The 26,035-nt window shown below is 47.8% G+C and overlaps 1 protein-coding gene across 1 annotated transcript in view; it reads left to right on the forward strand.

Moving 5' to 3' along the window:
- The first annotated feature begins 1,276 nt into the window (after positions 1-1,276).
- LOC144804691 (uncharacterized) overlaps positions 1,277-26,035 on the forward strand; it is a 211,245-nt gene continuing 186,486 nt past the window's right edge. The window contains exons 1-2 of the mRNA XM_078671925.1: positions 1,277-1,402; positions 8,546-10,103. Of these exons, the coding sequence (XP_078528051.1) occupies positions 1,277-1,402; positions 8,546-10,103 (1,684 nt within the window). The remainder of the gene's footprint in view (positions 1,403-8,545; positions 10,104-26,035) is intronic.

Here is a 26,035-nt window from a genome sequence, read left to right on the forward strand (position 1 = left end):
GGTATGGATCTAGATGGCATTCTAAAATTTGTCGCCTCAGTACCCCCTGTGTCGATATCAAGGATGTTGTTAATATAGTCAATATTAGTGGGATCTAGAGAGTTATTGGAATTACTAGATATGATTGTGGTCTCTTCTATTCCTTCTAAACTGTGTAGTGTTTGTAATATCTCAAGGTCTAGTATTGTAAGGGCAGTCTGAGGAGAATTGGTAGTTGTTGTCACATCAATTGTTTCCCTGTTTGGACATAATGCATGTATTTTGTACAATTTCACGTTCCTAACAAACTTAAATAAATCAATCCTTAATTGTGCATAATTTACTTGTGATGTAGGACAAAAGCATAGTCCAAGTTTAAGAGTCTCAATGTCCTCATGTGGGGCTTGTGTTTTAGAGAGGTTTATTACCGTTACTTCCTTAGATTGTACTGCCATTACTTGTTCTTTCCTTGCTGGCCCGATATTCCCATTCCGCTGTTTGCTTGTTTTCCTTCGTTGCCTTCTTCTCTGGCTTTCACTTTTGTGCCCCTTCCTCTGCCTCTTTGTTTTGACTGAAATGAGTGTTCGTGTTCTTTTTGGAGCATCCAAAGTTCCTCGGAAAAAAAAATCTTTGGTGCCATCTTGTTTCTCAGGTCTTTCAACGATCCGAGTTCAGAGCTCTGGCCGTGCCTGATTCCTATAGTTTTGCAGCATGAATCTTTCTGGATTCACTATGCTGTGCATTATTCCGCGGTCTAGTGGTTGGGTCCGGAATCGTAGTCGTTTCTTTCTTTTTATTTTTCGTAGCCCAGGTGGGCGTCGACGTCCCACCTGTTGGTGTACTTCCTGTGACGTCTGCACGCTTCCTGCGGAAGCTCCCACCTTTGGGAGCCATCTTCAGATTAATTTTTCCGTCTTTGGGTCTGGATCGTCACTGAGAGGCTCCAGAGTTTTTGGAGAAAAGAAGAGGAAAAACACGAATTTTACACAGAAAAGATTGGAGAAGATACAGAGGAACGAGATCACCAAGCCGGGACGATGAAGAAGGAGGAGAATTTTGAGATCTTCGACGTCCAACAGAGAATGGGCACACAGGGGGCCCCCTGAGCTCAGGAATGGACAAAACACCTTTTACATTCTGCCGTAACTGCCACCACAAATACGCGCAGAAGGACAGCACCCGGTCTGCAACCTTTGCTTACCAGTTGACCACAAGAGCAAGGATTGCAAACGCCTGCTCCGCCTTCACCCCGAAGACACTCAGGGTTAGAGAGAGACAGAGGAAAGCCAACTACAATATGCAAGGCAAAGGCCAACCTCTGTCGCTTTGGGGCCTGGTCCTCTCCAGCGATGAAGAGGACAACATTGCCGAGGGACCAGATGATTACACGGTCGTAGAGACGGTTAAGAAGGCATCTAAAGAGGTAGGAGAGACGTCGACCCCTAAACCCCCGACAGGCTCTCGAAAGCCCGAGTCAGACTCTCGAAAAACAGAGTCTAAGTCCTCGAAGGGAGCACTGGCGCTGAAAATCTCGACGGCCGCAGCTGCATCCAAGGACAAACAGCCCAGCGGATGCTTCGAAAAGGACTCCCAGGCAGCGAAGACCGGCGAAAAGCCAAGGTCATCGAAGCACGTCCCCGAAAAGGACCGCTCGACTTCGAAGGAGAAGGACCCGACGCCAGAAGTACAAAACAACATTCTGAGCACCCCGTTCAATGGAGAGACACTGTTCGGGGCACCGGTGGGTGAGAAATTCACCTATCTCAACAAAGAAAATGAAACTCCAAGGTCCATGGGGGCCTTACAATTCAAAGGGATGAGATGGGGTAGCCCGACACGGACACCAAACGGAAGGGGAGGAAACCAGCCAGGAACATCTCACCAGACATTCCAGCAGGCACACCAAGGCGGTAATCAATCACAGCAGGGACAGCAAAAGCAAGCCTGGCAGTACCAACCTCAGGGCCAGTCCTTTGGTGGGAGGGTGAATTGATGAGGGCAAACAAGAAGAGTGGGCCTACAACCCACCTCAAAGTGACTCAGCCACGCAAAGCGTGCCCACCCACACAACCCCTCCGAGGGTGAGGCACAACAAGGTCAACAAGAGGGGGTTACATGGACCAAACATCGATGAGCATGTGATACCAGTAGGAGGTGGGCTAAGACACTTCTTCCAGGAGTGGAAGAAGATAACTACAGACAAATGGATACTCAACATCATACAGTTTGGATACTGTATTGAACTGGAAAAGAAACCACCAAACAGAAAACCAAAAAGGAAGGCACATTCAGGAAAAGAACTAGCGTTACTCCTAGAGGAATCACAAGAACTCCTCCGAAAGGAGGCTAACGAACCAGTTCCATTCAGAGAAAGGAACAAGGGAGTGTACTCAAACTATTTCCTAGTTCCAAAGGTGGACGAAACGCTAAGACCCATCCTTCACCTAAGGTTCCTAAACAAATACATAAAGACACAAAAATTCAAGATGACATCCCTACAAGAGGTCATTCCTCAGATAAGGGATGGAGAATTCATGTCCACCATAGACCTCAAAGATGCCTACCTGCACATTCCCATGAACAGGCAGCACAAACATCTACTAAGATTTACCATCAACAAAGAACACTACCAGTTCACAGCCCTAGCCTTCGGACTAAGGTCCGCACCAAGGGTGTTCACCAAATGTCTCACAGCCGTGGCAGCGTACCTGCGCAGGGCAGGGGTTCATGTATACCCTTACCTCGACGACTGGCTAATAAAAGCAAGTTCACACAGGACATGCAAGGAACACGCACAGCGGGTCACAGAAACACTGACAGGCCTGGGTTTCTCCATACACTGGGGGAAATCCTCAATGGAACCAGAGCAAGTGAAGATCTTCTTGGGGGCACAGATCAACACCATACAGCGCAAGGTGTTCCCCAGCGACAAGAGAACACTGGCTCTGCTGAAGGAGACACGCCACTACCAGAAGGGGCGAGCTCTGACAGTGAGGACAGCGAGCAAGATCATGGGGATGATGGTGTCCTGCATACACCTGGTCCCCAATATACAGCTCCACATGAGACCATTCCAGGAATGGCTGCAACAACAATGGTGACAAGCTACAGGAAGTTGGGAAGATCTAGTGGTTGTAACGCACGCAGTGCAGGAGGAGATTATGTGGTGGAACAGGGAGACCATAACAAAAGGGAAGCCTTTAACACCACCAACCCCAACGGTAACCATCACCACAGACGTATCCCAGATGGGATGGGGAGCACACATGAACAGACTCAAAGTGAAGGGTCTGTGGACTCCAGCAGATGCGGTCAGACACATCAACTACCTGGAACTGAAGACCGTGTTCCTCGCCCTGAAGGCATTCCAGAAACAACTGTACAACCAGAGAGTGTTGATACAAACAGACAACACAACAATGATGTTCTACATCAACAAACAGGGAGGAACACAATCAGTCGCACTATCCAACCTAGCGCAGGAAATATAGAGATGGGCCATCCCACTCAAATTAGACCTGCTAGCCATACACCTACCAGGGAAGGACAATGTGGAAGCAGACTGGCTCAGCAGACAGACTTCAGCATCCCACGAGTGGAAGCTCAATGCACATTAAAAAACGCAAAGGCTATTCAGGAGATGGAGAAGACCGACGATAGACCTATTTGCAACACACCAGAATGCAAAATACCGACACTTCGCATCCAGGTAACCAGGGGAACGATCCCAGGGGACTGCCCTATGGATAAGCTGGTCGAAAACATTTGCCTACGCTTTTCCCCCGATACCACTGATACACAGGGTACTCAACAAGTGCAGGACCAGCAACATGACACTGATCCTGGTGGCACCACAGTGGCCAAGGCAGACCTGGTACTCACAAATAATGGAAATGGCACAGGGACCACCCCACAAGTTCGGGAAAAGAAAAGACTTACTCTCTATGCAAAACGGAGAAGTACTGCACCCAGAGCCAGAGAGCCTCAGACTAGCGGCATGGCTCCTGAAGACATAGAGTTTGCACACCTAAGGTTACCTGAGAGCGCCCTGCGGGTGCTACCAGAGGCAAGGAGACCTACCACACGAAGGTGCTATGTGGCAAAATGGAAGAGGTTCACACAATGGTGCAGCAAGAAGAAACTACACAAGAAGATAAGAGAATCAACAGTGCTAAGATACCTCACACGCCTGCTGAAAGCAAAACTAAGTTCATCCTCGCTAAGAGTACACCTAGCAGCGATAGTAGCCTACACAAGAGGAGAGACAAGAAAGAGCTTCTTTACATCACAAGTAGTAAAGAGATTCCTGGAAGGGGCAAAAAGGATTGCACCACCTAAGAGGATGCTGCCACCGGCATGGATCCTTAATTTAGAGAGAGAGAGAGAAAGAGAGAGAAAAAGAGAGAGATATTTTCACTGAAGAAAACCAAAGTTTACAGAGACGTTATAGGTAGGAAATGCCATCAAAAACCTTAGAAATACACCAAAAAAACCAAAGGTTACAGAGACGTTTACTTAGGTTCAGATTTTACATACTCAAAACCGTAGAAACTGAGCAGTTATAGTTACCTGGGCTAACAATAACTTACACTCCCAACAATGCACAACTTATAAAGCGGGCAGAGAAACACATGAAAAAATTGTTCCTGCCCGTAGAGCACAGGATTTTAAGCTGCTCTCTACGGGTAGGAACAATACTGGCTCCCGCTGGCGTCATGGGGTCTCTGGGGGCCCTCAACATTGATCATGTGGGTGCCCTGGATGGGCTCAAGGGCACCCACCCTTTACTGGCAGGGCCATTTTTGTAAATCCTTCATTATGCATGGTCAAGGCATATGCATGGTAAAGGTGTTACGTGGTAAAGGCATACGTGTGTAAGGCATTGCAGGGTCAAGGCATACGTGGTAAAGGCATTTGTTGGTATCTATGACATTATAATTAGTCTAATCCTGCACTATCTCTTGACTTGAAACTAAACCCTGGGCCTTGATAAACTGAACACAGACAGCTCAAAAAAGGTGTAAAAGCAGGTTTAGTGGGAATGTCATGACACATTGCCATCACATGCCATTTTCCCAGTGCATTGGACCATTTCCCCAGTTTCCCCCAGATGAATGGTGCTATGAACCGTATAGCACTACTCGCCACCACGTTTAGAGGGTGATCCATTTCTCTTCCTACCCTGGAAAGAGAGTTACTCCCGCATTTTGTTGAAGTTAAACTCTAACTGTTACCAGTGTCAGAAAGAGTCAGATCGGGGTCTGCGAATGCTCACTTGCTCACAAACTGACAAGGTGAATCATGCATGCACTACAGTTACTAGTGTGTGATTCTACACGTGCAAAACATGTACACCTGGCAGCTATCATCGGACTAGTTTTGTTTTCAAACATTGTTGAAAGAGCTGAGAACACAGACAAGCCCACTGACACCAAGAGAGAAACGGTAATAACAGTTATTCACAGACCCTGGCAAACCCCCTAGTCCTGCTCATCATGAGACCAATCTCCCTCCCAAACATTCTTGCTAAGCTATTCACAGGCATTCTGGCACACAACATAGTCCGTTCAAAATGGCCTTATGACTGCAAGCCACAGCAGTGGTGAGTTAATATTGTGCTGTTAATAAAATTGATAATTTCCAACACTGAGAAGATACTGGGTGTAGGAAGGTGGATATCTGACTATATGGTTACACCAACTTTTTGCCTTGTGTTTTGCTGGTTTTCGACTTAGTTAGCCTGGGATCCTGCTATTCAGGGCTCCAGGCTATCTGCTCTCCCTATAAAATGGACTCCATGTACTTTAGGTACATATCAGATTGGGTATTGGGTCTCCTCTGTGAGCCCCTGTGCAGTGTACCATAGGTACCCAGGGCATAGGTGCATCCAAGGCCTACCAGGCGCTGAAGCATGTATTATGCCACCCCTGTCTGGCCATCCAAACTGACACCACAGGCTGATCACTCAGCTTGAGTAAGGTGGTGTAATCACCCCTTACTTAGATATAGTATACCTATATCTACCTTTATATATAGACACTTATGCACCTATAAGTTACTCCCATGGTAGGCCTCGACAATCCTTGAGGCAGAGTGCTTGGTTTTATGTGAGAGGGTGCCCTAGCATGAGCTGAGCCCCTCTGCAGCTTTCGGAACCATGTCCTTATAGCTGTTCTATGATATAGCCATACCATATACTCTTAAGTGCATTATAATCCTCATGGTTAAATGCTAACTTTGGTGTGGCTTTATCAAAACGTGTGATGTAAGGTGTCAAACACTTTGGGATACTACCCCCACCAATTCTGGCGGCGGGGGTAGCATTCCACCCTTCTAGAGGGAAAAGACGTGTATGTTACTGCTTTACCCGGTTAAAGTTAAACAGAGCTTCAGCATCACAAAATGGATGCTGCTGCCACAGACACGAGTCTGACCTCCTGTTGCTGGACGAAACTCCAGCAAGGGAAGCCTGGACAATGGGTTTCCTGCCCCCAGAAAGCCTGTAGTGTTTTGGGGCAGGGTGGGTTGAATGGAACAATGCTTTTCCAGACACTGCCTGGGGCACACAAGATGCTCCATGCATAGCCCGGTTCAAACCAGTTGCTGAGGCACTCCAGCCCGCTCTGGCGCGATACTGGACAAAGGGAAAGGGGTGTAACCACCCCCTTCCCAGGTCCAAACATAGAAGGGACCTAGCGGGTAATTCAGCCCAATTTCTTAGTATAAAAATAGGTGCTGTGTCCCCAGGACCTTAGATTATCCTGGAACGAAACTCTGAAATGAAACTCTTGGACCTTCGACATTCTATACCGACTAGAAGACTGAAGACATCTCCCTTGTGGCCAAGGAGTGACCACCCTGTGTAAATAGGGACCCCTGTCTTTAGTAACAAGCAAGGTAAAGGTGGCAGTTGGCATTTGAGCTGATCCAGTGTGAACAGGAAAGCATTGTGGAAAAAGATGCCCGGAGTTACCTTTCTCATATATACTTCCTGAAGAGTTACCTTTGTTCTACAGTTCATAAAGAGTTACCTTTGTTATAGACTTCCTGAAGAGTTACCTTTGTTATACACTTCCTGAAGAGCTACCTTTGGTAGATCCTTCCTGAAACTGAATTAACGGCAGCGCTTCCTGATGCCTCTCTTTTTCCACAATCTGTTCTGTTTAAATGAAATCTTATCCATGTGTATCTACCCAAAACTGTACCTGTAGCACATGAGTGCTCTGTAGCTGCCCTTTGCTTAGCAATTTACTCTGAACAATGGTAAATCACTGCCTTTTCAGAAGTAAATAAGATGTGACATGTTCGACCGCAGTTTTAATGAAATATCCATGTATGGTAAAATGTTCCTTACTAAATTTCAAATATGGCAGAGAAGAGATGTCTTCTACAGCTGGTTAAATATTGTGTATTCACATTCTGTTACATTTGCATTTAGTAATATTACATTTCTTTACATCCAACAGAAAATAAGCCTTAAATGCACGGATTGATTATGAATAATGAAGAGAACACATCAAACCTGCAAAAATTGTCAAAAATAAGGAGCTCCAAAAACATCAGTGCAATCAGAGGCAGAGGACGATCCAGGAAGAAGCAGTCAAAGGCAATTCAGTGAGTGTCCGAGTCTGAGATCTGCACCTCGACACCCCAATACGAAGAAATGACCTCAACAAAATTAAGGCAACAAAACTGACAAATCACCTGCTGTATAAACAAGCATCCAACACCAGCTTTGATCATGAGGCCGGTATGAGAGTTGGAGGAAGGTCTCGTGTCTATTTGGGATCCATAGCTTGGAGCAAACTCCCTCTTCAGCTTTGAGCTGTTAGCAACATGATAATGTTGAAAAAAGGTTGAAAACTTGGCTTTTTGTCCATGTTTGAAACAAACTGATTTACTTTCTTTTCTGACCTGTGCTTTGCCCTGGGACACTCTTTGGAGTAGCTGTACACATTGCAAGTCGCTTCATCATCATGATATGGCTAGAGCAGTGCTTCTCTATCTAAACTGGCAACAGACCACCATTCAGTGCTCTAGGTGTATTGCAAACTCTTCCTAGCCAAACCACAGGCACCAGGGAAAAGCACAACGAAGTGGAGCCTAACAACTGAAGGCTGAAGGAAAGGAGAGTTCTGCTCTCTAAAGTACAGAGTATTGTCCCAATTTGCACCTACCGGAACAAAGATTAAGCTTTACCCGCAAGCATGCGAAGCCATTATCCTATCTAAAGATGCAATCACCCACAAGGAAGCCTTACTGATATTATGAATGTGGCAGGTATTTAGTGAGTCTTGTATTTTATTGTTAAATTGGAAATCAAGTGTCCAAAATATCACACATATACATGGATTGTGAAATTAACGCAAGTGGTTTATTAACTATGCTGACCCTTCAGGAAACACGGTCAGGAGAAAAGTCGTGCAATTCCACTGAATATGTCAAGAACTTTAGCCAAATAGAAACCATAAAAGAGCATCAGCGAATACAAACAGGGGAAAAACCATACCATTGCAATGAATGTGGGAAGAGCTTCAGTCGGTTAAAACACCTCCAAAGACATCAGCGAATACACACAGGGGAAAAACCTTACCATTGCAATGAATGTGGGAAGAGCTTCAGTCGGTTATCACACCTCCAAAGACATCAGCGAATACACACAGGGGAAAAACCTTACCATTGCACTGAATGTGTGAAGAGCTTCAGTCGGCTAACAGACCTCCGAAGACATCAACGAACACACACGGGGGAAAAACCATACCATTGCAATGAATGTGGGAAGAGCTTCAGTCGGTTATCACACCTTCAAAGACATCAGCGAATACACACAGGGGAAAAACCATACCAGTGCAGTGAATGTGTGAAGAGCTTCAATCAGATTGCAAACCTCCACAGACATCAGAGAATACACACAAGGGAAAAATCATACCATTGCAAGGAATGTGCAAAGAACTTCAATCAGATTTCACAGCTACACGTACATCAGAAAATACACACAGGGGAAAAACCATACCATTGCAGTGAATGTGCCAAGAGTTTCAGTACATTAGCAGAACTCCAAACACATCAGCGAACACACACAGGGGAAAAACCATACCATTGCAAGGAATGTGTAAAGAGTTTCAGTCAATTATCAAGCCTCCATAGACATCATAGAATACACACAGGGGAAAAACCCTACCGTTGTAGTGAATGTGTGAAGAGCTTCTGTCGGTCACACGAACTCCTAATACATCAGCAAACACACACAGGGGAAAAACCATACCATTGCAAGGAATGTGTAAAGAGCTTCAGTCAAATTGCAAACCTCCACACACATCAGAGAATACACACAGGGGAAAAACCATACCATTGCAGTGAATGTGCCAAGAGTTTCAGTACGTTAGCAGAACTCCAAACACATCAGCGAACCCACACAGGGGAAAAACCATACCATTGCAAGGAATGTGCAAAGAGCTTCAATCACATTTCAAACCTCCACAGACATCAGAGAATACACACAGGGGAAAAACCATTCCATTGCAAGGAATGTGCAAAGAACTTCAATCAGATTTCACAGCTACACGTACATCAGAAAATACACACAGGGGAAAAACCATACCATTGCAGTGAATGTACCAAGAGTTTCAGTACGTTAGCAGAACTCCAAACACATCAGCGAACACACACAGTGGAAAAACCATACCATTGCACTGAATGTGTAAAGAGCTTCAATCAAATTGCAAACCTCCGCACACATCAGAGAATACACACAGGGGAAAAACCATACCAGTGCAGTGAATGTGCCAAGAGTTTCAGTACGTTAGCAGAACTCCAAACACATCAGCGAACACACACAGGGGAAAAACCATACCATTGCACTGAATGTGTAAAGAGCTTCAGTCACATTTCAAACCTCCGCAGACATCAGAGAATACACACAGGGGAAAAACCCTACCATTGCAGTGAATGTGCAAAGAACTTCAATCAGATTTCACAGCTACACGTACATCAGAAAATACACACAGGGGAAAAACCATACCATTGCACTGAATGTGTAAAGAGCTTCAGTCACATTTCAAACCTCCGCAGACATCAGAGAATACACACAGGGGAAAAACCATACCATTGCAGTGAATGTGGCAGTAGTTTTACTTACTCTTCAGCATTAAGAAATCATCAGCGAGCTCACAAAGGGCAAACAAATCTCTTAAATGCCATGAATGCTTGAAAAGCTGAAGTCCATTATCAATCCTAAACAGGCATCAGCAAACAAACGCAGAAGAAAAGCCTTCAAGTGCAATGAATGTGTGAAGAAATGTAGTCAATTATCAAGCCTATGTAGACATCAGCTTGCACACACTCTGTAAATACCGTACAACTGTAATGAGTGTAGAAGTACCTTTAGGAAATCTTTCACATTAAGGATTCATCAGTTAATGCACACAGAGAAAAATCCTTTCAGGTGCAGTGAATGTGTGAATATCTTCTGTCAGTTATTAAACCTACGGATACATCAACTAACACACACAGAGTAAAAATGGGCATTGCAATGAATGTCAGAAGTGATTTTGTCAATTGCAAACACACCTGGGCTAAACCTTACAATTGCACTAAAAGTGTGACGAGCTTTTGCCAATTTCTGATCCTACATAGCCTCAGCGAACACACACCTTCATTTAACTCACTTAGAAATAATCCTAGAGATGCAGTGAATTCAGAAAGAACTTACGAACATTAACAATAATATTGACTCATCTGAAGACATATACAGGAGCAGAACAGTGCAGTTATTGTGAGATGAAGGAATTACAGGAACAAATATATAATTATGTGTGTTATTCAAATACCAGATGAATGAAGACTCGACTAGAAGAAAAGAAGAAAACCAAAGATTTGTAGAATAATAAAAGTGTCTGTTCCCAGTGATTGTTCACTTCGGTACACATAGAAAAAAACCGTGATATAACAGGAAATCTACTGGGAGACTAGCACAATGTGAAATAAAAGAAAAGAAGCACTGGTGGTTTTTATTTGGCGATGAAGAGTTGCAAAGAAAAACATCCAAGTGTTCCTGTTCATGCTACCTGTAAAAGTGTAGGGATGAATATGATTCTGCCTGCACACATTGCTATATTAGCATAAGTGAGTTAGTTGCGAAAACGCCATTTTGCTGCTTTTGCACACGACACTACATCTCTGTTTTTATAAAGACAAACTGCTTGCTTTTCCTTCACATGAGAACGATCTGTTTTTCACATCTCCAGACTCACACTGCGACCTCAAGTCTGCACAAAGTGTTCAAGGTTAAAATAACAATGTATGCTGTTGATGCAGGTTGATCGGCCCACGCTCTAAACACAACACGAACACAGCTGCTCATTTCTGAAACTCAGGTGCTTTTAATATTGCACTGCATGCATGAGTCTAGCACTTGGGAAAAACCTTTCAATCAACAAAGAGCTCTGCTGATCTGGGATGCGATTCACTTCACCTAACTTTGGAGGTATGGGGTTCCCGGTTTTAACCTAGAGATCTTCTATTATTATAATACCTAGCACCTAGCAAGGGGAGGGTGGTACACAAGGCGCTATAGACCTGGTTCCACTATCATTATAATATAATTTCTCCCTCTGTATTTTATGGAACTGTAACAATGTTGATTGTATTGATTTTATGCATCTTTTTACTTATGTTAGCAAATATACTGCATCTTAGAGCACGTAGTTGAAATAAACATTTTAAACTATACCGTGTCTCTGATTGCTCACGTTGTGGACATTTATGAGAATAAAAACAAAAGAGTGTTCTTGATTCCCACTATTCCTGAGAGGTCCAAAGTCGCTTGTTCATTGGTAGCTTCGCTGTAGTACCGAGAATGAATGAGACACTGTTGCTAGTCGGATAGGGGTTCTGGGCACTGAGGTGGATTTTTGGTACACCAAAATACACTGAGGTCCTGGTTTCCTGCGCATAGTTCTGTGCATGAGCAGAATTCCCGCAACATGGCGCCCAAAGTCTTGATTAGTGCTCGTATCTGTCCACAATACCCTCAACACCTTTTCCTGTTAACATGCGTGACGGATTAACCTACCTATATGAATGTGTTATAGGTTAATTCAAGCATGAGATTTATGAAAAGGTTCACATTTTGAATACTACCCTTTGTTGTACTGCAATTTATATAAATTGTTTTTCTTCTCTATGTCCTCATGGGTGATATTGACATAGCTCAGCATAGTTGGACAGCGCTCCGGCGTCATCTGACGCAGTTTGGAGTACCAGACGATGGTATGTCTGTTATCTTTGTGGTGAGTGCATATTCGGCGTTCTCCTTTGAGCTTTTCTACTCTTGGGTCACGTTTCCTGCAATAAATGCAGATGAGGATACATTTCATACATACACTCACACTGCGATTCCTGTGAACTATACTCCATATAGGACACAAGAGATTCCAGTTTCCCCATGGCAGCATCGTGTTTGGTTGTATGGCACCCTCCCCCACACCGTAACTCCGGTTCGGTTAGGTCGCTTGTCAATTCCTGGGGCAACTTGGCCAGTCTTAGCCGGGTTCACACCATATCCACGTTATCTCAATGCCCCGATTGATGACTTGTGTCAACTTTATACCTCTTTTGTTGGGGTACATAGGGCTTTGGTTCAATATGTTTCTTGCAGCGGAACAAGTTGGACCGGCCGGGATGTAGATTAGTCCATTCATGGTTAATTCGGTTAATTCGGTAATGGGCAAGCACCCTCAAACTAAGTACAATATGCTATATTGTCTTGCTGAGAAATTTGACCAACTGGAAGCAGTGTTTCCTAATACCACTCCTGTGGAAAAACACAGGATTCTCACAATTAATTTGCAGAAAGACTTATTGCCAGAGTTAACAGATTGTGAGATTTGGGGTAAAGTATTTGCAGCAGAATATGCGAAGTATTTCTGCGCGCTGTCTATGAATGTCTTGCCCTCTGTGATCAAGCATGTTCCGGATGAGCACAGTGCGGAGGCGGCTGTCGAGTTGAGAATGAGGCTCGTTGGAGTGTTTGACGTAGTTGCTGATCTCATCTTTTGTAATGTAAAGGGAGATGCGGTTAACTTTCAGGTGTCGAATGCTTTGCGCCTTGTCCAAGACGTCGATAAACCCCGAGCGTTACCATAAATTATTGCAGAGGCTTATAAGACCATTGGCCGCAATAGTTTGGGTGTTAAGCCTTTTGCTAAAACGGCAACTCAACCGCAGACTCAGATAGCAAAGTCTACTAAAGACAACCATCCAAATTTTCCAAAACAGAATTGGAAGAATAAAAATCAGCGGAAGCAGCAAAAGAAACAGGGGTCGCGTCCGGCGTCGCGATACCAGCGTCGCTCCGAAGCCGCCAATTCCTTTGTTGTGCACAGCGCAGCCGATTTAAGGCGCTGCCATCGTAACTGCACCCATTTCAGACACCATCTTGCTGGGAGGAAGGGTTGCGTTCCAGTTGTTGGATGCCTCCCGCCCTCCCAGTATATTTAAGGGGCGTCACATACTATGGCTGTGATATTTGCCATATTCTCCCCTGAGGCGGAAGCCGGGGGCTCTCAGCTCTTTTCTGTTCACTGCCTTACTGCACGCTCTTGAAATACGAAGTACGTGTTTTTTAAAATCTGTATATATTTTAACAGCTCTATTTTAAACGCTACCTCTTTACACTACGGCACGAGACTAGCGTCGCTCCGAAGCCGCCAATTCCTTTGTTGTGCACGGCGCAGCCGATTTAAGGCGCTGCCACCGTAACTGCACCCATTTCAGACACTATCTTGCTGGGAGGAAGGGTTGCGGTCCAGTTGTTGGACGCCTCCCGCCCTCCCAATATATTTAAGGGGCGTCACATACTATAGCTGTGATATATTCCATATTCTCCCCTGAGGCGGAAGCCGGGGGCTCTCAGCTCTTTTCTGTTCACTGCCTTACTGCACGCTCTTGAAATACGAAGTACGTGTATTTTAAAATCTGTATATATTTTAACAGCTCTATTTTAAACGCTACCTCTTTGCACTTCGGCGCGAGACTAGCCTCGCTCCGAAGCCGCCAATTCCTTTGTTGTGCACGGCGCAGCCGATTTAAGGCGCTGCCACCATAACTGCACGCATTTCAGACATCTTGCTGGGAGGAAGGGTTGCGGTCCAGTTGTTGGACGCCCCCCACCCTCCTCTAAACCCGCCCCTTACATGTACAAAAACATTAACCCTCCCCATCCGCGCAGCGGGCGGGCACAGCGGGCGCGCCGGTGGCGCGCCAAAGGCAAGCCCGTCTGCACCCGTCCGCGCCTGGACCGGGCCCAGGGCCACCACCCCTGGTCCCCTTAACCCAGCGACTTGTCTACACTACTCTAATATTAAGCTGCTCGAGATGCGTCCTCACAATCACTGCGATTGTCGAAAGCTTGACCCAATATCCCTTCCCGGTCTTTTCACACAGTTCTGTCCTCATTGTATGGTTTCTATCCCCCTCGCCATTAAATCACCCTCCAGTGCTAACAAAAATACACATACCAGCATATCAATAGCACTTTCTAATGTACGCTCGCTCGGTAAACACCGACAGGACATAGCAGACTTGATAGAGGATAGGAATTTAGGTATATTATTCATGACCGAAACTTGGATGGACAATTCATCCGACCCAGACCTAGTGATTGCAGTCCCAAGAGGTTTCACAATCTATAGACACGATAGACAGCATAAAAAAGGGGGCGGAGTAGCGATTATCGCCCGTGACTCACTTAATGTGAGAATTACTGCCACCCCGTCATCCTCCTGCGAAGCTTTGCAATTCGCAATCATGCTATCCACTTCCAACAACTTCAAAGGGATCCTCGTATACAGACCGCCTGGATCACGACCACGATCAGACTTTATCACAGATTTGAGTTCTATCCTGGAATCCCTGGCTCTGGAAGACTCTTTTACAGTTTTGGGTGATTTTAATTTTCACCTAGACAAACTAGAGGATAGGGATACTTTATCTCTTATCTCGGATATGAAGATGTTAGAACCTGGGATGTCAGGTCCCCTAGGGTAGCCTGGCCTAGGGGTAAGACATGCAATTCTAGAGGCACAGTGTGAAGGTTGCAGACCACCCAGCAGTAAATCCACGCAATAACACTTAAAAAGGACGCTACACCAATTTGTTAGGAAAATAAGTACTTGTTTATAAAAATAATATATTCTGTTCTCTTATACTTTAGGATTCACAGTTCAGTACTTTACAATCAATCAGGTGAAATAACAATCCGCTAAAGTCTTGGGAGAGAAAACTACCACTCAGTATAAGCAAATGCAGATGTCATGGAATTAATAGCAATCTTTTTAGCAGTGTTAACTGGCATTAAAAATCCACATCAATAGTATCTTCCATTACATTTAGATGTCATGTAAACAGTAGCTCTACTTTCAGGGATGTTAACTTATCTCAATATTTATCATTAATAATACATTTAATCAGTTCACAACATTGACCAAATCTGGCTTCAGTGAGGAATTCCAGTTTACCCCGAAGTTTAGTTAATAACCAGCAATCTTTGTAAGGAGCTTATGCCTTCACTTAGCCAACAGGTTTCTTTATGCTACTCCCCAACCTGTGATGAGCAGGGATTGAATGACCAGTGTCTAATTCGCTCCAGTGTAGGCACTAGCGCCACTTCCCTCTGCAATTCACCTCCTTACTTGTTTCTACAACGTTGCTGGGTCCTTTTCTGTGGCAGAAGCGGGGGGGGGGAATTCACAACCGAGGTGGCCAAGCAATCGGATGTGGCAAAGACTCTCTTGAAGCTCCCCTGCACGCTCTCCTCACTCGGGCCAGCTCCTCTGCTTGGCGCTCGAGCGGAGGGCAGGGCCGAATCACACAACCTCCAGAGAGCCACCGGGTCCCTCAGCTCCCTCTCCCTGCTCGGCCAGCTCCTCTGCGTGGCGCGCGAGCGGAGGGAAAAGGGCGGGACACTCGCTCTGGATGCAGCCGGCGCTCCCTCCTCGCGTTGATCGGCGGGACCACTGTTCCCGCGGGCATGCGCGGAAGCGCTCGCTCTGGTGCTTCCTCACCCAGCGCCTGCTCTCAGGAAGGACGCGTCACGCACGGGCCTGCTCGGTCCTAGGCCCCTCCTGAGGGGATGACAACAACGGATTGGGCATGCGCGAAGGCGCCTTTTTGGTAGCGTCTCGCCCTGACTTCCCCTGGCAACCGGGTCGCTACACAGCAATGCGACTACAGCGCGGAAGGCGCCCCCGGTGTCCCGATCACGGCGAAAGCCTTCAGGACTTCCCAGATTAGATGGGACCTTTCTCCACTCTTCACCACCTTAACAATTAGAAGCGGGTCAGCTCGCTACCAGTCCTGACACAGGTAAGGGGTGTCCAGCACCGCCCAGGCCAAAAGCTTTCTTCTTACCCTCAGAAGGGAGGGGGAATCAAAGGGGGGCTTCCACAGGTTACAGCCACAGTGCACTTTCTCAGCACTAGACCACTAGCCCTCCTTACTGGGCAGATAAAGGGGCACAGGAGTCTTCTAAATTCAGTTCTTAGATCCCAAAAGTTAACCCCTACCTAACTGTCCAGGGTCAGCAGGATGAACTAGCCTGGCTAGGACAACAGGAATGGGCGATGGAAAAGCCTTGACAGAGGGCTACTCTTGTAGAGGAAACCACCCTTCAGGATCCTACCCCTACCAGACCTCAGCCTTCACTCTAGCTGCTCCTCACTGACAGACAAAATGGCTGCCCAGCATTCCGCCTTATATAGGCTGCCCCTCAGTGGTCCAGAATGGACCAGAAGGTTCTGGAATGCCCTATACTGGTCTATGGGCAAGTTCTGGGTTTGGCAGTAAAGGCAGTTGGTAACCACCATTTTGTGTGGTTCCAACTTTTCCTGTCAGAACAGGCCTCTGGGCCTGAGGTGAAAACTATGAGGGGGAAAAAGAACACCTATCCCCTTGACCAACACCTATAAAAAGTTAGTGGACAAAAATTATCAATGGTATGAGGGGCAAAAAGGGGACAAAATAAATAATAAATTGGAGGGACTACGCAAAAAAAACCAGACAGATCTAACACGCGTCCCCCCCAGCTGAAAGTGGGGAGAACTACCCAACCCCTTGGGAGTCCTCATCACTAAGGCGGAAATACCTGGTGAGACCGTCTGCATTGGCGTGGTCCACTCCAGGCCGATGTTCCACCCGGAAGTCCATTCCCTGTAGGGAGATGGACCACCTCAACAGCTTGGGATTTTCCCCCTTCATTTGCATCAGACAACGAAGGGGTCGGTGGTCAGTCTGAACCAGGAAGTGCGAGCCAAAGAGGTATGGCCGCAGCTTCTTCAGAGCCCACACCACCGCAAAAGCTTCCCTCTCAATTGCACTCCACTTCTGTTCCCGGGGAAGCAGTCTCCTGGATAAGAAGACTACAGGCTGATCCAGGCCCTCTTCATTTAGTTGCGATAACACTGCCCCAATGCCATGTTCTGATGCATCTGTTTGGACAATGAACTCCTTGGAGAAGTCTGGGGCCTTCAGGACCGGTGCTGCACACATTGCCTGCTTCAACTTTTCGAAGGCTTGCTGACAAGCCCTCGTCCAAACTACCCGTCGAGGTTGTTTCTTTGAGGTGAGCTCTGTGAGGGGCGCTACAATAGTGCCATACCCCTTCACAAAGCGACGGTAGTAACCTGTGAGGCCCAGGAAAGCTCGGACCTCAGTCTGTGTCTTGGGGGGTTCCCAGGCCATGATTGCCTCAATCTTCGCCTGCAGGGGCTGCACAGTCCCCCTACCCACCAAGTGTCCAAGGTACACAACCGACCCCTGCCCAATCTGGCATTTGCTGGCCTTGATTGTCAATCCAGCTTGTTTCAGGGCCTGGAGAACTGCTTGCAAATGCTGCAAATGGTCCTCCCAACTGCTACTGAAGACAGCAATGTCATCCAAGTAAGCAGCAGAGAAACTCTCCATTCCAGAGAGGACCTGGTTCACCAGCCGCTGAAATGTGGCAGGGGCGTTCTTGAGCCCAAAGGGCATCACACAGAACTGGAAGTGTCCCTCAGGCGTGGAGAAGGCTGACCTTTCCTTTGCTCCATCTGTCAAGGAGATCTGCCAGTACCCCGAAGTGAGGTCAAAGGTACTCAAATATTGGGCAGCTCCTAGCCGGTCAATTAATTCATCCGCCCTAGGGATCGGATGAGCATCAGTCTTTGTGACTGAGTTCAGTCCTCAGTAATCCACACAGAACCTCAGTTCGGGTGTGGTGCCTGGTGGTGCGGCTTTTGGCACGAGCACCACCGGACTGGACCAAGGGCTGTTGGAAGGTTCAATAACTCCCAGCTCTAGCATCTTGGCAACCTCTCCATGGATGCTAGCCTTCACCTTGTCGGACAGCCGGTAGGTCTTCGACTTCACTGGTGGGCTGTCCCCTGTGTCCACGTCATGGGTACACAGGTGAGTCCTTCCCGGGACAAGGGAGAACAACGTAGAGTACTGCTCCAGGACCTGGCGGCAGTCCTCCCATTGCTCAGGAGTTAGAGTGGGAGAGATAATCACTCCCTCCACTGACCCATCCTTCTCTTGAGACGAGAATAGATCTGGGAGAGGTTCGCTTTCCGCTTCCTCTTCCCCGTCAGTCACCATCATCAACATGACTTCGGGCCTCTCATGGTGGGGTTTGAGACGGTTGGCATGCAGCACCCGTAGGGGCTGTCGAGGGGTCTTAAGGTCCACCAGGTATGTGGCCTTACCCTTCTTCTCCAACACTTCAAAGGGGCCTGTCCAGCGATCCTGGAGGGCGCTAAGCTCTCCAGGCTCCATCACCCACACTTTCTGGCCAGTCTCCAATTCCACCTGGTGAGCATTGTGGTCATACCACTCTTTCATCACTGCCTGGCTGGCCTCCAAGTTGTCAGAAGCCTGCTTCCACAACTTCGCCATTTGGCTCCTGAAGGCCAGCATGTAGCCCACCACATCCTGGGGGGGTTTCCTGGGAGACTTCTCCCAACCATCCTTCACCAGGCTGAGAGGACCGCGTACAGGGTGCCCATACAGAAGTTCAAAGGGGCTGAAGCCCACTCCCTTCTGTGGCACTTCCCTGTAAGGAAAGAGCAAACAGGGTAGGAGGACGTCCCATTTCCTCCGCAGGCTTTCGGGCAGACTTCTGATCATGCCCTTCAAGGTCTTATTAAACCTCTCAACCAGTCCATTTGACTGGGGGTGATAAGGAGTGGTGAACCGGTAGGTCACTACACACTCCTTCCACATTGCCCGCATGTAAGCTGACATGAAGTTGGTCCCCCTGTCAGACACAACTTCCTTGGGAAATCCCACTCGGGTAAAGATCCCCATTAGGGCTCTAGCCACCACAGGTGCTGTGACTGTCCTCAGAGGAATTGCCTCTGGGTACCGTGTGGCATGATCCACCAGGACCAGGATGAACCTGTGACCAGCTGTGTTTGGTGGATCTAAAGGCCCTACAATGTCGATGCCCACCCTCTCAAAGGTGCTAACGACTGGAAGTGGTTCCAGGGGAGCCTTCAGCTTCACCCCTGTTTTCCCACTGGCCTGGCAGGATACACATGTCCGACAGTAAGTGTTGGACGCCACTTTCATCTGAGGCCAGTAAAAGTGGAGGACAAGCCGTGCAAAGGTCTTGTCCTGGCCTAAGTGTCCTGCCAGTGGTATCGCATGAGCCAATTCCAGCAGAAAGGCTCGGAATTGTTGCGGGACTACCAAGGCCCTTGACGAACCAGGTAAGGGTACCTTGGGTTCACTGTAGAGGAGTCCATCCTCCCAGTAAATATGGTAGTGTCCCGTAACATCACCTGCTGCTTGGGCTTCAGCCTGTCGCCTCAGTCCCTCAAGGGTAGGGCACTCCCTCTGCCCCTTACAGAATTCCTCTCTGGTAGGACCTCCCTCCACATGCCACTCAGCAGGGATGGGTAAATCCTCCAGAGAGTCTACTTCCCCCTCCACGGACTCCTGGTCCACCACCGCAGGTGGCCGATCTGTCACATGGGGCGTGGAAGCCGGAGTAGGCTCTTCCTGTCTCCGGGTCTGTCCCTTTTTAGCAGCGGGTTGGGCCATTGTTCCAGGCTCCAACCCAGGCGAACTCCCTCTCCGGGCAGTCGCAGACCGTGTGCTTACACAGGCCCAGTCAGGTGTACCCAGCATCGCAGAATGCGTCCGGTATTCCACCTCTCTCCAAGTGTTGTGCTCCATGTCATTCCCCAACAGACAATCAACTGGTACGGCAGGGCTTACGGCAACTCGAAGTGAACCTGCAACCCCCTCCCACTCAAAGGGAACCTCAGCCACTGGATAGTGGCCCATTCTGCCGTCAGCCATCGCGGCGGGGTGGAGTACATTGGGAACCACCTGCTCTGGAGACACCAGTTGACTCCTCACCATAGTCATACTGGCTCCTGTATCTCTCAGAGCTTCCCCTCTCTGGCCATTGATGGTGACCCACTGCCCATACTTTGTAGTATTTGGGGGCACCTGGATCGTTCTCCCAGGGACACTAGGTGACACCCGCCCACTCACCCCCCTTATCTAAGGGCAACTCCTCCCGAGCGCTACACTAGCTACTCCCGGTGACTTTCCTCCGGGTGGAGGGGGTGGTCTCTTTGGGCATCTGACATCTCCCTTATAATGTCCAACACCACCACATTCAAAACAGTGGAGAACCCTTGGCTGCTGGCTTTGGCCAGGATTAGGGTTTCTGGGCGGGTTTGCCCTAGGGGTGAAACCTGCTCCCTTACCTTGGAAATTATTTTGGGGACCTTTGGAGAACTCCTTCTTTTTATCTCCCCCCTCCTTCTTCTGGGGGGCGCCCTGTCCGGCTTTTTGAGAATCCCCTCCAGTCCCCTTTGAGGACACCCGGGTACTTGCCCAAGTGTCCGCCTCCTCTGCAAGCTTCCGGGGATTGGTCAGCTTGCTGTCCACCAGGTGTTGGCGCAACTCGGGAAAACATTTCTCGAGGAGGTGTTCTTTCAAAAATAGATTGTACAGTCCCTCATATTCTTTCACCTCGCTGCCCTTGACCCAACCCTCCAAAGCTTTCTTGGCGTAGTCTAAAAAGTCTACCCAATTCTGGGTACTCAGTGTGTGACTTCCCCTGAATTTCTGTCTGTACCTTTCAGGGGTAAGTCCAAACTTCTTCACCAGTGCCACCTTCATTGTAGGGTAGTGGGTTTGCTCATCCTGCTCCAGAGCCAACAAGGTGTCTCTGCCAGCAGGGGGCATGTATTTATACAGCCCACCTCCCCAGTGAGTTTCTAAGATCCCGTGAGCCCTTAGAGAAACTTCGTAGGCGGCCAGCCATTTGGCAATGTCATCGCCTGGGGTGTAACTAGCGATGACATCTTTGGGTAAATAGGGTCTGGGTTCCCTGGTGTTCACCTTAGTTTCGCTGCCACCATTATCTGGATTGGGGGACCTTCGTAAGGCTTGTAGGTCCATCTCTTTGATGGTTCGCTCATGGGCTAACCTCCTGTCCTCCCTTTCCATATCCATCCTAGCTAATTCCAACTTCATTCTCCTCTCCTCCCTCCTATCTTCTAGCTCGGCGTCAGTTAAACCCCTCTCTGAGATGCTGCTGCCCTCCCTCGAAGGTGTCCTGGGACCTGTCAGCAGATTCCCCCTTCCAGCTTGGTTCAACATTGCAATCTCAAGGACAGTGTCCCCGTCACTCTCTTCGGTATCTGGTTCTTCCACTAAATGAGCTTCCACCCATGCCCTTATGCTTGTCAGCAACTCGCCTTTCCTGGCACCTTTGTTAAAGAATACCCCTTGTTGATGACACCATTCTTTGAGTTGGGTCACAGTATGGGATTCTAGCTCTTTAAAATTCAATTCCATCTTTCACTATGGAATAAAATTAACACACAGGAGAAAACCAAGAAGTGACCTGAGGTTAACCTCCACCCACCACCAGAAATAAATTTGGAAAAAACAAAATTCAAATTAGGAGGGCCGCAAGGAGAAAACTCCTGGTGTAGGTCAGTGTATTGCGTTGAATTACTAATGAGTAGCTGCAACCAAGTCAGAATCCCACCGCTAGGCACCAAATGTTAGAACCTGGGATGTCAGGTCCCCTAGGGTAGCCTGGCCTAGGGGTAAGACATGCAATTCTAGAGGCACAGTGTGAAGGTTGCAGACCACCCAGCAGTAAATCCACGCAATAACACTTAAAAAGGACGCTACACCAATTTGTTAGGAAATAAGTACTTGTTTATAAAAATAATATATTCTGTTCTCTTATACTTTAGGATTCACAGTTCAGTACTTTACAATCAATCAGGTGAAATAACAATCCGCTAAAGTCTTGGGAGAGAAAACTACCACTCAGTATAAGCAAATGCAGATGTCATGGAATTAATAGCAATCTTTTTAGCAGTGTTAACTGGCATTAAAAATCCACATCAATAGTATCTTCTATTACATTTAGATGTCATGTAAACAGTAGCTCTACTTTCAGGGATGTTAACTTATCTCAATATTTATCATTAATAATACATTTAATCAGTTCACAACATTGACCAAATCTGGCTTCAGTGAGGAATTCCAGTTTACCCCGAAGTTTAGTTAATAACCAGCAATCTTTGTAAGGAGCTTATGCCTTCACTTAGCCAACAGGTTTCTTTATGCTACTCCCCAACCTGTGATGAGCAGGGATTGAATGACCAGTGTCTAATTCGCTCCACTGTAGGCACTAGCGCCACTTCCCTCTGCAATTCACCTACTTACTTGTTTCTACAACGTTGCTGGGTCCTTTTCTGTGGCAGAAGCGGGGGGGGGGGAATTCACCACCGAGGTGGCCAAGCAATCGGATGTGGCAAAGACTCTCTTGAAGCTCCCCTGCACGCTCTCCTCACTCGGGCCAGCTCCTCTGCTTGGCGCTCGAGCAGAGGGCAGGGCCGAATCACACAACCTCCAGAGAGCCACCGGGTCCCTCAGCTCCCTCTCCATGCTCGGCCAGCTCCTCTGCGTGGCGCGCGAGCGGAGGGAAAAGGGCGGGACACTCGCTCTGGATGCAGCCGGCGCTCCCTCCTCGCATTGATCGGCGGGACCACTGTTCCCGCGGGCATGCGCGGAAGCGCTCGCTCTGGTGCTTCCTCACCCAGCGCCTGCTCTCAGGAAGGACGCGTCACGCACGGGCCTGCTCGGTCCTAGGCCCCTCCTGAGGGGATGACAACAACGGATTGGGCATGCGCGAAGGCGCCTTTTTGGTAGCGTCTCGCCCTGACTTCCCCTGGCAACCGGGTCGCTACACAGCAATGCGACTACAGCGCGGAAGGCGCCCCCGGGGTCCCGATCACGGCGAAAGCCTTCAGGACTTCCCAGATTAGATGGGACCTTTCTCCACTCTTCACCACCTTAACAATTAGAAGAGGTTCAGCTCGCTACCAGTCCTGACACAGGTAAGGGGTGTCCAGCGCCGCCCAGGCCAAAAGCTTTCTTCTTACCCTCAGAAGGGAGGGGGAATCAAAGGGGGGCTTCCACAGGTTACAGCCACAGTGCACTTTCTCAGCACTAGACCACTAGCCCTCCTTACTGGGCAGATAAAGGGGCACAGGAGTCTTCTAAATTCAGTTCTTAGATCCCAAAAGTTAACCCCTACCTAACTGTCCAGGGTCAGCAGGATGAACTAGCCTGGCTAAGACAACAGGAATGGGCGATGGAAAAGCCTTGACAGAGGGCTACTCTTGTAGAGGAAACCACCCTTCAGGATCCTACCCCTACCAGACCTCAGCCTTCACTCTAGCTGCTCCTCACTGACAGACAAAATGGCTGCCCAGCATTCCGCCTTATATAGGCTGCCCCTCAGTGGTCCAGAATGGACCAGAAGGTTCTGGAATGCCCTATACTGGTCTATGGGCAAGTTCTGGGTTTGGCAGTAAAGGCAGTTGGTAACCACCATTTTGTGTGGTTCCAACTTTTCCTGTCAGAACTGGCCTCTGGGCCTGAGGTGAAAACTATGAGGGGGAAAAAAAACACCTATCCCCTTGACCAACACCTATAAAAAGTTAGTGGACAAAAATTATCAATGGTATGAGGGGCAAAAAGGGGACAAAATAAATAATAAATTGGAGGGACTACGCAAAAAAAAACAGACAGATCTAACAGAAGACATTTGGTCTTCCCCTTTTGGTTAACTCTCCTACGCATGACGGTGGCCATACACTGGATGGCATCTTCTCCAATCTGGAGGATATCCACATAAATCAAATCCTCCCTTTCACTTGGTCAGATCATTACGCCATCTTGGGCTCCATCATCATCCAGGAAACACTCACCGCTAAAGTATTCGCCAATTCCCGTCAACCGGTTAAAGCCTGGAATGACATAGATAGTCCTAGCCTGAAAACGCTACTTGGTAATTCCAACCCCATTTTTTCCGCAGACCCCAACATTGCCACCAAGCAATTCCACGACTGGCTGGGTACTGCCGCTAATTCACTGGTTCCCACTAAACAGGCGACCAGAAACAGACTCGCCCCCTCGGCACCTTGGTTCACTGAAGAACTAAGAACCCAGAAACAACTCTGCAGGAACAAGGAGAGGCATTGGCGGAAGGCCTATAGCGAAGACAACAGAATTAGCTACAAGGAGACGTTGGACAAATATAAAACCATGATCAGTGAGGCTAAGAAAAAGTACTTTAGTGAATGGATAGAGCTAGCAAAAAACTCCTCTAAGGAACTTTACGATACCACCAAGCAGCTAGCTGGTTACTCCCCTGATCTGAACCCACCTCCCTCTCAATCTCTTTACGATGCCCTGGCTACCTTCTTTTTCACGAAGGTCAATGACATCTTCTCGGCTTTCTCAAATAATACTAATACCCCCTCTATTACCCATACCTCGACTTACTCTGCACCCAAGTTTACTCATTTTACAGATATCACCAACGCTCAAACTGCGGAAATCATCACCACGATCAAAACAGGCTCTGCACTTGATCCTTGTCCTTTTAAAATTCTTCCACCTATTATCGATGTGCTTATACCTGCCATTACTCTAATCTGCAACACCATGTTCAGATCAGGTATTTATCCAGACGCCCTAAAAAAACTCTCCTCAAACCATTACTAAAGAAGCCTCACCTTGATAAGGATGAATTGAAAAACTACAGGCCAATTGCAAGACTTCCATTCCTGGCCAAAGTGGCCGAAAAAGCAATGAATTTACAACTATCTGCTTTCATAGAGGAACACCATTTACTCGATGATACTCAATTTGGGTTCCGCCGATTCCACGGTACGGAGACTGCGCTGATCAAAGCCGCAGATGACATCAGATCTGTTAGACCTGTCAGCCTTAGGGTGGTCTTTCCCCGTGATTTTTTTGCCCTTGCCTCATTTTTCCCACCTTCTTTTTGTTGTCCCTTAGGTCTTCGGGCACCTTTTCATAGCTAATCTGTGTTAGGGTGCAGGTGCTCTCTACTTCCAACATGGATGGCACTGGCACCTGCTACTGCAGCGAGGTCTTTTTAGTGTAGCACCCTAGTTGCCAGGAGCAGGCTGGGTCCCCATACAATGTTGCAACACCAGCCACCCAGCCCCTGTCCATAGTTAGAGTGGGGAAGCTCCTGGAACCTTCCAGAAGAAAGGCGGACCTGACTGTTCCCGCCTTAGAGAGTGGTCACCTGACCTGGGCATATATAAGCAAGGGAGGGAACTTTTTCTAGTCAGTTGGGGCATCACTGACCTGGGGAACCCACGCAGGAGTTTTAGGCGGGAGGGCCTAGTGAGGAACCTATGCTACTGGCAGTGACAGGATTAAGGTGCTGCCTCTTAAGCTGGGTGAGGTGTCCAAAGCTAGCCCTCTGATCTGGCCCAGTGGTAGGGAACCCCAGGGCCCATCTGCAGTGACTGAGGAGAAATTCTTCAAGCCTTCAACTCATCACCCCCCCCCCCCCTTCCACTTCAAGAAACAAGCAACTAAGGGCGCAGAACCATCCAAGTGCCAAGAAACCTGCTTCCTGGGACCAGGTACTGCACTGTGCTGCCCTGCGCATCCACTGCCTACAACTGGGCCTACCTGTCTCCCCCTGACT

This window comes from Lissotriton helveticus, chromosome 1_2 (assembly GCF_964261635.1).
Source record: "Lissotriton helveticus chromosome 1_2, aLisHel1.1, whole genome shotgun sequence".
In the NCBI taxonomy this organism is placed as follows: domain Eukaryota; kingdom Metazoa; phylum Chordata; class Amphibia; order Caudata; family Salamandridae; genus Lissotriton; species Lissotriton helveticus.